This window comes from Larus michahellis, chromosome 3 (genome assembly GCF_964199755.1).
Source record: "Larus michahellis chromosome 3, bLarMic1.1, whole genome shotgun sequence".
NCBI lineage: Eukaryota > Metazoa > Chordata > Aves > Charadriiformes > Laridae > Larus > Larus michahellis.
The window spans coordinates 41,366,370-41,379,308 of record NC_133898.1 but is presented as its reverse complement, the minus strand read 5'-3'; the positions used below and the strand labels follow the sequence as shown (position 1 = coordinate 41,379,308).

Sequence of the window (12,939 nt, the reverse complement as noted above, 5' to 3'; positions counted from 1 at the left end):
TGCCTCAGCGCAGGATTCAAATGGCTTCGGCACCGCTCGCGGCCCGCCCCCCCGCGGACAGGAGAAGGGCAGGTGTCTCACAGCGGTCCCACAGACTCGGGTCGAGGCCTGCCCTCACGCCCCCGGCCGGGTGTCAAAGCATGGAAGACTATCATCCCACCCCAGGGCCGCAAGGGGTTCATGAAAATCTGTGGAAATGCTGAAAAGGACAGCAAAGGAACGTTTTCCAGGGATTACCGTGGTGGGTCTTCTGCGAGGAAAGGGAAAACCAGACACTTTGAGACTGTCGGCAGAGCCCCGGGCTGAGGGCGCAAGCTGATGGCACCACCGCTCCCTCCTGCCTCTCCCCGAGACACACAGTTGGGCCTGCTTACCAACACCAAAACACGGCTACCAACAGGCCTTACAGCAGGGCTGTGGTACGAGCCACATGTGAAAGGTGGCCCGTGGCCACCGAGGCTGCAGGTGGCGGGGAGGGGCTCCCGCTGCTCACCCCGCAACCCTTCCTGTTTCCCCTCCAAAACCGCGCTCGCCCGCCGCGTGACCCCGCTCTCAGAGAGCAGAGCTGAGGCTGGTGGGCAACTGCCCTTCAGGAGGGAAAGACATCTGGGAAATGCTATAGATGGTCACAGAGCAGGGAGGAAGAGGGGAGAAAGCACAGAAGAGGGAGCGCGCTCCGCGGGACCTCGGTGGGGAAGCGAGGTAGAAGAACAAGCTCACCCAGAAAGGAAGGAAATGGCAGAGAGAGAGGAAAAGATGTGAAGGGGAAACAGCAAACGAGCTTCATGAAAAAGCACATTACAAAGGCCATCGACACAGAAAAAGATGAAAAGGAGGATGACAAAAACCAATAAGCACTACAAGCTTTTCAAGTTATTTCGGGTTTTTTAATCAAATGAAATTTGATGCAAAATATTATGTAAAACCACGTGATTATACCTTTAGTATCAGGAGCAAGCAAAGAAGCAAACAAGGACTAGAAAGTGGGGAAGGGTGTATACAAATGGAAGTTGAGCGTGTTGTATACAGTCACGCAGCATACAAAGAAAAACCTTTCCCTTCTCTATCCCTCTACATCTATCTAGTGCCGTTTTCCCTTCCGCTAACTTTTTTCTATTTTTCTACAGACTTCTTAAGTTATGCTTGATTGCTACACTTCCCCCCCCTCCCCCCAGCCTTCTGAGTTTCCAGTCATGTTGTAAACTAGAGCCTAACCAAAACATAGAAGTGCTGAGATAAAAGTTAAGGTAAATAAGAACTGATTATAGACAAAAAGTTTCCAACAAACATCAAAGTCATTAATTACTAGACTACCTGGGGGCAGGGAATCTAAAACAGGTTATAAAGTTATTTTCTTATTTTTATTTGCAAAATTTTTGTGTTCAATTTTGTACCGAAAAGAGTCTCCGTAATACTTTCTCTTCAAATGTTAACCAAGTTCAGAACTTCTGAGCAAAATGGCTTCGTAATGCTGGAAACACTTATTAGAAAATGATATATGTTAATCAGTTTAATTCCCACTACACATACAAAGATGAAAAAATTAGTGAAATTACTTTCCTCCTCATGTTGTTTTTACTTCTGCGTGTATCTTTACTCCCGTAGGACCGTGGAACAAGACTCGGAAGTTAACACCTTTTATGATAAAAATTTGGAAAGATTAGAGTATGCACCACTTCTTGAGTCCTCACATTAGTACTAAAATATTCACTGTGAAATAAAAGCTTTTCTGATTTTATGCTAACGATTTTGCACACACCAAATACAGTAGGGGAAAAAAAAGCATTGTCTTGTCCTCCATTTTGCATAGGTACTCAAAGGGTTATTTATATAAGGTTTTACAGGAAGAGAGACTAGGCAAGTGTCTATGCAAAAAATAGTGACCTACAAATATTTCGACCAAGTATTAATCGCATTCTCTTCTACTTACTATCCCTTTCTTATACTTGGGTTGAAGTAGAAGCTTTTGAAATGATGCAGTTTTTACAAAGTATCCAGAAAAACATGAGAGATGAAACTCATCAGGCCTAGCCGAGGCTTCTAATTACGTGGCTTCTCCCTATAAAGCAAAATGTATAGAAAGATCCCTATAGAAGCCCATAAATTCAATAGCAGTGTCCAAAAATTCACGTAAGTCAGTCTTGTATACACAAGAAAATACATGGTTCTGCACTTCTGCCAATAGGAAGGGTGAGGTCTGGCAGCAGACAGACATTGGGAGTCGCTGGCTCTGCGCTGTAAGGCCAGCACAGCAACTTGGGCTCCGAGCTCCAAAATCTGTAGATGAGACTCACTCAGACTGAGGGGAGCCACGTGCTTTTCAAAAAAGAAAAGCCTGGTAGGGGAAGGAAAAACCAGAGGAACCTGGCTCTCACTTGTGTTCTGCTCCCTTACTCAGTACAGGCGCGCTCAAGTAATTTGGCTCTGTAAACTTCATCAAGTACTACAGCTAAGATACATCCAATGAGACTAAAATCCTGCAGGAAGGTTAAATACCGAGGAACCTGGACAAAGAGCAGAGCACTGAATCGTCATATCCAACCTGCGTCTGGCAGAATAGGAAGACTGCCAATGCACAGCACCTTACAAGGGCCAAAATCTGCACCTACAAAAAAAACCCGCAGATAGCAGGCAGCTCTCTTTATAAACTCAATTTCCAATGCATTCTTTAAAATTTATCTTAGAAGAGATAGGGGATTAGATTCTTTGCATCCTTTATTAATATTCAAGCATGGAAACGGATCTGAAAGAAATATACACCACATAAATAAGGACAACTCATTAAGGTAGCATGCTTGATTGTTCACCTTGAGAAAGACTGAAAATTTTCAATTCTTTGTTGTTTTTTTTCATGCAAGCTGAAATGATCTACAAGGTCTGACAATCCCCTTCCCTACTTTGTTTTTAAAAGGAAAAAGTGCATACTTCTACACTTGAAATTCCCCATGGTACACGGTAAGTACTGCATAACAGTTTCCCCTCTTCCCTCCGTCCCCACTGTGTCCGTGTGTTTGCACAATGGTAGGATAACAATCACCAGATTTCAAAAACCACTCAAAGGTTTGGGGTAGCTTTTAAAAATAAATAACACTATTTAGTCAGATAGAGAATATTATTTTTTTTGTGGATAATTTATAACACAAATTCATAAATATGATCACACTCAATTTCCTAAAAATCTATACAAATACAAGTAACACCACTTCCCTTGCAATGCATGGATTTCAAGTAATTACACAAAGCTCTATTAGACAGCCTTTCACATACAAATTACACAAAATTACAGACATATATGCAGTAACACATCGGGGATAATGTAACGCTTCTGACTACTTAATGGTCCAAAAATAATAAAAGTAATTCAAAAAAAGCTAGTTTTCAGTTTAATTGTTGGGGTGGAATGTACTGTGGGTGGTGGTTGCCTAGCAGCTGCTTTTGCTTTGCTGGCCTGACTTGCTCGGACTGCAGTTTCTAGACGTGTTTTTAATTCAGGAGCAGCTCCCATTACTGTCTTGAAAGCATGTGGGTAAAGTGGACCAATGTGCATTAGATTCTGAAGTGCAAATTCGTGAAGATCCTTAGATGCTGGAGATGCAGACGCAAAGGCATTTTCATTCAATAAATAGGAGATCAGAGTGGGAACGAGAAGAGCAAGCAACTGGACTCCTAAAAATGAAAGAAAATAAAATAATGTAATATCCTTATCAGAGAACAAAAGAAAAATAATTTTATCAGTTACTAGACTGATAAGGGTAATTTTGTTTTCAGAATTGACAATAAACACTGTAATTAATAAAAGATCAAATAAAAACCAACTGAAATGTAGATGGTTTCCTGTCCTTTGGTCACTCAAATCTTTCTCACCAGGACCGTGTTTCAGACTTCTATTATTGTTCATCATAATTATTTTGTTCCTGATACTTCTTTAAAGATGCCTTTGCACCATCTGTTTACAGATCATTGATAAGAGATCATAAGATATAGAGTGCCTATCATATTGAAGGATTTCAAAACACTTTCAGGCAGAAAGGAACATTATTTGATTGAATCTGAATATTGGCCTCTAGTGAGCACAACAGAACCACACGTGCAACTGTTCAGGACAAAGTCAAGGACAGTTATCTGCTACATTGCTCCACCCTGGAAGGTTCCAATCCCAAAAACCAGCAACACAGCTATGCTTGGGCTAGTGTGACCTAATGAGGCCACAGCCCAAAATGGCGCAGTGATCAAAAGGGTTTATCTTTAGAACAAAAAAGGAGCTGAACTTAAGCAATAGGGCTAATTTTTGTATCTAGCAAGCATACAAGTATGCCTTTGAAGTGTGTAACATTAATTGTAAATTTTAAGTTCAAAGATTCATCTGAATCATATGAATCATATGATTCTATGATTCTATGATTAATTGTAAATTTTAAGTTCAAAGAACTTAAATATTAATGGTAACTCATTTATCTAAAATTCTGTAGGTTATCAGAGTATTAATGATTTTCCCCTAAAGATTTTTACTAAATTCATACTCATAGGGTGACTGTCTCCAGCCAGCAAAAATCAGATGTTCTGTTTCCTCATTTGCTTCAGTTACTGTCTCACTTTAAATGTGTTTCAAACAACTGTGCCAGAAGCAGAATGGGGCTGAAGTAAACATACGTTTAGTGTTTTATCATCAATGAAGAGAAATACCAACAGAGAGTATGTGTTGGGGGTGGGGCAGAGGAAACCACACAAAACCAACAGTAATATTTTTTTACAAGGAACTTTATCAGCCTTTAGAGCCAAATGTCTGCAGAGTAAGCCTTTAGAAAACGCATTGTTTCAGTTAAAGAATAACTGAACTTAAACTACAAATACTGTATTCTATCTACTGAAGCAAACAGGAGGCTCCACCTACAATCAAGATATTCTGACCAGTACAATTCAATTTCTTGGGCTTTTTAGATAAACTTTGTTGAGCTGGTAGAAGCAACCAGATAAAAGTGATGAGTCTGCTAAAGTAAATAAAAGTTAACAATGTCAAAAAAGTAAATTTGAACAGTGTGAACTACTCTTTTCCAAAGAGAAGAAAACACCACTCAGTGCTGCAGTTCATCTTTAGAATTTTTTTCCTGCAACCACCAGAAATACAAAGGCATATCAGAGTGTGTGTGCTATACGAGTCCAGGTGTACGAAAGTTCTAGTACTGGAATTAGAAAGGCATGTTGCGCAGACGCGGTCTATTTGTGACTATGCCATCAAGTTCCTAACTGCAAGATTTCTAATGCTCAATATTCTATTTTAGCATTACACATTTCTCTAGAAAAAACGAAGTACTTACTATTCTGCTCCTCACCAAGGGCAACCAACGTTTCAAGGACTTTAATTCCTTCCTGGACTGCTAACAGCTCCAGGTTGTTGTTCGGGCGGCTCCTTTCCACAGCTTTCAACTTCTCAACCATGATAGGGGCCAATGAATGAATATATGGAGTTGACAGGGCACGATTGGTGTGTTGGAACACTGAAAGCAGAAGCTGGTAACACTTGGCTTGAACCTAATTGAATCAAGATAAATACATTGTCCTGAAAGTTATTTGTTAACTCAGGGAATTCTAATAAACTCTCTTATCTATGTATGTGAGACACGTGATACTAAGAAAAAAAAAAAAAAGAGAAAGAGAAGACTAAAGGGGAAGGAAACATACTGAATAAGAGGAAAGCAGCAACACAGCCCATCTGCTAAAATAATATTATCCCAGTTTTCAATAAAAGGAAGGCCAGTTAGAAAGAACATGCAGGTACTAAGTAGTAGTAACAAAATGAAATCAGAGAAAATAATGGAATGGTTAATGTGATACAATTCAGTCACACAGGTCCACAGAGAGCTACACCTTTAAGTCTCAAAACTAACAGCACTAATAGTAAATATATCTATATAGTAATAGCAAAATCATGAAATGCTATTCCAATCTCAGAAGGATAAAACAGACCATAAAAATGATTCAGATCAGATTAAAGTGATCTTATTGCTCTAACGTGAGCCAAGGCTGTAGCCAAAAGTGGCAGGCCTCTCCTTCCTTCCTTCTCATTCTCCATCTTGTGCTGGTAGTAGCATAGGAGTATACACGTGGCTATACAGTGAGCTGGATCACAGAACCCCCTCCTTGTCTTCCTTCTGTTTTTTTCCCCCCCTCCCGCTCTTTTCTCTGGAAAGCAGGGATTATTAAAGTCAACATTTGGGAAAATGACTCACTGATGATCTTGTTTAGATGAACTTATGAATGCATTTCATTTGGATGTAGAAAAATCTTCCTCCAGAATACCACACAAATAACCCAGAACTTTTGAAAAGGTAAAGCCCCACAACAAATACAAGGATAAAACGTTGCTCATGCTTTCAAACTGCACTCAAGTCCAAACAGGATGAGTTATTGAGCACATGCTGAACAGAAACATTCTAGAGGAAGTATTACTGAACACAATCATCCGTGAGGAGATCTAGGGATGACTGGAAACATAGATGTATAGATAAAAACATTGAATACAAGTGATAGATAACAAAAACTAATAGTGAGAAAATACAAGTTAATTCACTAGTATAGGGCTGCAAGTTGTTGGTTTTTTTTATACAAATCCATTTTTAAGGCCAGAAGTAATAATGCTTCTTCCAATACCATTTCTATGCTTTCTAACAGAGCTCCCCAGAAGAACATTTTATCCTAATGCCTTACTCAGCATCATCTTTGACCTGTGTCCGCTATCTCTCTATACCACTCCAAATAATTCCCTTCCCTTTCTGTCTACATCCTTTAAACTTTACTCCCTATTAGCTGTTAAGATTATTAGCCGTTGAAATAAGGGGTAAAAGTCTCTTTTCTTACATGCATGCATAATTCAAATAAGCGTTTTATGACTCCATCTGACAGCAAAATTTCCTCCAAACTTCTTTTATTCCATTTATACAATATAAATCTTTTGACTATTCTGCACTCACAGATGTCTACAGAAGTTCCTGTGAGGTAAAAATCAGGGCTTCTTCAAAGCATGTAAAGCACACTGCCCTGTAAAACGTACTCATTAGCATTGAGAGAGAAGGGTCCCTCAACTAAGTTCCCTTGTTGGGGCAAAATGAAATTGAGCTCACCAGCCTTCTGGTTACTACTATACATGATATCTAACCTTTCAGACTTTTGCAGGTGGTAACAGTTTAAAAAAATACTCCTGTATTTCTTATGAGGCAGCGGTATTTCCTTAGAAGAGTTTTTTTCCAAAATCGGTTCAATGCTTGTAGTACAATCAGTATAATGTTTTTATTACAAACAGGTGTCTAGTTACTGACCCCAACAATGAGTGTTTTACATTTAAAAAACTAGAAGGAACACACAAGTATTACAGAGTATATGTTCTGCACATCAGCCAGGAGAGTGGACACAATCTGGCTGCTGTCAAAGCATTCTCTGTGAATTACAAGAATAGTGGTTTAAGTTCCAGCTCACGGACAGCTTTCCAGGAGAGTGGTGGTCAAAGATGAACTTCTCTCACTGTTCATGTGTTTAGACAGAGCTGAGAGAGAATATGACATAAAAGTTTCTGCACAATACAACTAACATTTCCATTCACACGCTAAAATTTTAAGTAGCTTTCCACCTGAAGTCAGGCTTCAGAACCAACTGAATTTTATGTCCACCTGGAAAATGTCAGCCCTGCTGCAGAGAAGAATTATCAGTCTAAACATGATTTTAAATGCCTCACTGTGACCCTAAACACATCAGCATTTTTTGTGTGTTTTTCTTCTCGAGAATCTCTGCAATGCTCACTTGTGGAAACACTATATATCTTTCACTTTAGCTCCCACCTACAGATTTGTATACCCACTCAAACCGATGTGTACTTGGCTGGAGCAGTTAAGCTTACCTATACAGCACGTTAGCCTGCTTGAACAAAATCAGTCTACAAATTTTAGTTTCCCTCTTTAGTGAGAAAATAGTTTAGAAGAATATTCATAAAGACAAACAAAAGGACAGAAGTGGAATCAGGAGACAGATGATTCAAAAATCTGTAGATGTTCCGATGGTGACCACAAAATTACATTTTCGCACTCAAACTGAGTTGTCTTTGGACACGGGAAATAAGCACAGGTTTTGCAAAAGCAAATATAAAATTCATCAGAAATGTTGTGGACTATAATTTTATCTGCAGAAAAAGTGGTTTAGTTTGTATTATAAAAGATTAGTATTAATGCAGAAATGTCACCACTTTAAAAAGCTGCAAGTCGAGAACATGGCACAAGGCCATGAACACACGTTATCTAGAAGAGCTTACCCTGGGTTGTTTTACTCACTAAAGAGTTTCTATAATACGCTATTGAAAATTCTAGTTATTTTGACAATCAATATCTGTCTCTGAAGTAAAGGGATCACAAAGCATTCAAGAAATAGTGTTAAGTAAATAACAATTAGTTTTTCTCAGCTATATATTATTCACATTCCTATAACATGATCTTACCCAAGGATCACAGGAATTTAATGCACTTTTAAATCTGTTCATACATCCATTTTGTAAAGACTGCACTCCAATTATTTCAGTGCTTGCTGACAAAAGGAAGAGAGCAATAGCTGTAAGTATGCTTACTTCATCAAGAATAGGCTTAGAGGCTTCTGAAAAACAAAAGACAAACATGCTATTAGCTTACTCCAAAAAGGGTTTCCAATTTATTTAGTAAAAGGCAATGAACATGGATAAACTCACGAAGAGGAAATAAATGTACTTGAAATTATTTGCAGCTGCATACAAATATGCATTTACTTACTGCAGAATCACTTTATCATTATTGATAGCGACTGGCAAAAAGCTGAGCAACTCTATTCTAATAGTTGCTTTAATAAAGTCAGTCAAGCTTTCTGAAACTTAAATATCAAGGAAAAAACATCAGCCACGCTTTCTCTGACCAAGTCATATTTTTTGTTTTCAACATGTAAGTAAGAGAGGAAAAATATATTTTTTAGATCTTTTCCCCATTAAAAAAATACTTCACTTTTTTTTTTTTTTTTTTTTTTTTTTTTTTAATCTCTTCAGCTGGTACAGCAGAGTAAGAAACTGATACCCAGCATGGCAACAACTTTTAGCTGACATGAGGTTTCACATAACAGACTAGCTGATCTGACACTACCTGTCACAAATAAAAACAGTCCTACTTAAACTTTCCCACTTTTCACTTAGCCTGTATTTGCCATTGTCATCCTTTTTTTCCTTGCACAAGCTCTGTCTTCACGATCTCATTCGTGAATTTACATCAGCAGGGAAAAAAAAACCCCTATGTTTATATATAATTATTATTATATAGATATATTATATGTATAAAGTACTGTTCTTCTGGGTTTGTTGGCCAGATTGGTTCTGCTGTCCCTTGAGAGGCACAAAGAAACAGCAGCTACATAGTCAGCAAAAAGAAAAACAGCATGACTGCCCTTTACAGATGTCAGCTAGTCATTCAATTGGCTTAGCCATGATGCGAAACCTCAAAAACTCAAACTTCAAAACCTCAAATTTCAAAAAACTACTCCAAACATTTTAAGTGAAAAATGTGTTTAATTTTTTTTTATTTTGAATTTGTTTACATTTTATTGTGAGACTTGAAATCGTATGCAATAGACCTTGCTTAGATTCTTATGTGTGTGATGTGTCCTACTCCACAGAAGACTGGAAAGGAAAAAGAAAACATACACTCTTGCAAGGAACCGACAAAGATTTCTGAAGTCTGCAAAAAAGCCTAAAGCCAGTAATGTTTCTGGACAGAGGAACTGGGAAATCTTTACAGTAACAAAAGGCTGGAAGACAAAAGCTGATGTGACAAATCCAATTAGGAGTTTGACTTGGTTAACACAAATCTACTGATCCTTCCCCTTCAGACATTTTCAGGATTGTTTGCAACTACCTACTTGCTCCCTATCTCTCACATGAGTCCCTATCTCTCACATGAGTAACTCTATTCAAGGCTCTCTTCAGTCTCTATAAATGACTCCTGGGCGATGTAATGGGATGGTTTTTGGCTGAACTACCATTATGCAAATGACAGATCTTTGTGTCTCTCTTTTGCTAACTATGTGCTGAGACGCTTTTTGAAGGGTAAGGCAAAGTACGAATGTGAACCAAGAGAAGTAGTCTGCAGTTCTCTAAAGAGACACAGTAGACATCCTGCTGGTGGGTAACAGATTTTTTTGGCAGGGATAGGATTTTTTTTCTCACCACTGAAAGCTTGTAAGAGTATTGTGAATATCCTGCTCCAGTATGAACCATGCCACAATTATCACTTGCTGTCTTCACACTTATTCACTTTAACACTCACTGTCATTAAGACTACATGAATCATGTCAGCAAACACTTAAATGATACACTGACTGCCATTTTTCTTGAGATTTAATTCAAGGTGTCGAATCCATGTACAGTACTGAACAATTACAGTTTCAGTAAAGAGATCAGTTCCCATACAAACACTGGTTTGGCAACTAAAATCTCCTTTCCTTTAAGCTAGCAGGTATTCTATGGAAAGAGGAAAGGAGGGGTGGAAATGATAGTTTGCTCAGACCTTGCCAACATATCTAGAGTTGCCAGTAGTGACAGAAATTAAGGCATGGTCCATGAACTGAAGTGAATTCAGTTTACGACTCCTTTAGATTTTACTTGCAAGACAGTCAGCAGATGTCAGAAAGACTGACTGATATCAAAAGGTAGATTTCTGAGTTCCAGAAACAAGTCACTAGCTGAAACAATGAAGACTGGTAAGGTCAGACGAAGAAAAACCTAAAGCATGAAATAATCACATCATGAAAAGGGATTCAAAATGGAAGAGGAAAGTCTGAACTAGGACAGAAAAATACCCTACAGAAAGGGCTGGGGGGAGGGGGGGGGCAGCTTTGAGATGAACTGCAAAAGGCAAAACAGGAGATTATGATCAATAGTATCAAAGAAAACAAGGACAAATCTGGCATGGGAAGTCCTGAGATGTAACTGTATTTTCTTAAAGCCAATGCTCTGCTTGTCTTCAACTATTAAATAACTTTGATCAGTTATGCTCTGTGCACTCAGGTCTTTCTCCCATTTCAATTTTACAAGCAATTCATTACCACTTTTAATCCCCAACCCTCAGACATGAAGCCTATTATATTATAGGCAGACATAATACTTGCCTTTTCATTACAGCAAAACCCAGTTCTGTAACTTTAACTCTCCTGCACTGGGAAACCACTTACCAGGTTGAGAGTATTCCAAGATAGATGCCAGAGTGCTGCGGATAAGACCTGTCCATTGTTTTTGAGTTTCATCAGTCTTGACTGTTGGAAGAGTAACAATAGTTTTTATCGCTTGAAGGGCCGCACTGACTGGAGGTGGGACCTGGTTATCTGCTGATTTTACTGCTGTTTCTTTCAATACTCTTGTAATCAAAAATAGGATAGTGGGTAAGATTGTCATACATCCTAAGAAAAACCCAAAAACAAACACAAAATAGAGTTTCTGAAGTTAATTCCAACAAGTGTGGTAGATAACCTTTTCAGCTTTCCCAATATGGATATATATGGCTAGGAGACAAAGGAGACACCAAGATAAACTGCAATTTAAATAGCAAGTGATGTGAGCCATTCAATATTTTACCACCAAATTCATTCATCAGTACCACTGAAGTGTATCATAACACAAGTCATACAAGCCAACAGTTCAAATGTTGCTGTCAATTCAGGAATGATGATTCAGCTATTAAAGTTTTGCCCTACATGGCATGTGACACATGGTATGTATCATATTGAACACATCCAGATTGTTAAATATCTTAAAACAGGATCTGCATATGAGTATATAAAATAAACAACAACAACAAGAAACAGGTATCCAAACCAAGTTATGGCACTTTCCAAGGAAGCTGGTGTATGGTACAAGCCCTAGAAGCAAAGTAAGGAAGTTATCTGGGTGTCTCACATCCTGGGCAAAAGCTGTAGCCGTCTGACTACTCTACAAATGAGACAAAACAATTCTCCTCCTACTGCATTGCCTTTCTAAAGAAATCAACACCTATCTGTTTTGTGCAGCTAGTCCTGCAGATGCAAGTTAACCATAGTCAAGAAATACTGGTCAAGTAGCGCATAACCTGACTTTAGACACATGGGAACTTTATTAGAAGGAGTTTCAATAACACGGGTAGGCTTTAAGCCCCTGTAGGGCTGAAAGAAGGGTGCTATTGAGTTTAGATGTGTAATATCACTCTACAGCTCACTTCAGTCAATTCTCTTTCCGTATCTTTTCTATGCCTCATTTTTCCACATTTGTGGAAACACAAATCTTGCCATTTTCTTAATTATGGGAACGCTGTGAGGATAAATACACTAAGAATAATTAATGACTGGGAGGGACTGCTGGAGGTCATCTAGTCCAACCCCCTTTTTCGAAGTAGCAGTTCCTCTAAATCACATTGCCCAGGATCTTGTCCGATGGAGACTGCAAGATGCTCATGTTTTAAAGAAAGAGGAAGAAATATAAAAAACCCACTCAGTCACAGAAAGTGATGAATTCATAGAATGTGTTGGGTTGGAAGGGACCTTTAAAGGTCATCTAGTCCAACCCCCCTGTTCTCTTTGTTCACAGTCTCCCTTACATCCAAAGGTTCAATTAACACAAATGTTTGTGCATGTACTATTGCCACCACCTCCCTCTACAGCTCTCAGTTGGCTACATCTTCTGGATGAGGGGAAAAAAAAAAAAAAAAAAAACCAAACAACAACTCTAGCCTTAGTCTCTGTAGACTAACAATAGTTTCTGAGCTACTTTTGCGGGTGACTTGGCAAATGTTGGGAGTCATGCCTTCAATCCAATCAACACAAGTAGTACCATTACTCTTTTTGCCCATTCCACCACCCCCCAGAAAAAAAAAAAAAAAAAGGAGAGAAAAGAAAAAGAACCAGGAATCAAACAAAAAC

At 38.7% G+C, this 12,939-nt stretch overlaps 1 protein-coding gene across 4 annotated transcripts in view; it reads right to left on the bottom strand.

The window, feature by feature from the left end:
* Window positions 1-869: 869 nt before the first annotated feature.
* HEATR5B (HEAT repeat containing 5B) overlaps window positions 870-12,939 on the bottom strand; it is a 62,565-nt gene continuing 50,495 nt past the window's right edge. For 3 of the 4 annotated variants that reach the window (XM_074579893.1, XM_074579890.1, XM_074579892.1), the window contains 4 exons: window positions 11,224-11,448; window positions 8,480-8,631; window positions 5,316-5,529; window positions 870-3,666 (listed from right to left, as the gene is read on the bottom strand). In XM_074579893.1, the coding sequence (XP_074435994.1) occupies window positions 3,362-3,666; window positions 5,316-5,529; window positions 8,480-8,631; window positions 11,224-11,448 (896 nt within the window). In that variant the 3' untranslated portion in view covers window positions 870-3,361. The remainder of the gene's footprint in view (window positions 3,667-5,315; window positions 5,530-8,479; window positions 8,632-11,223; window positions 11,449-12,939) is intronic. The other variant, XR_012586124.1, reaches the window with a different exon arrangement.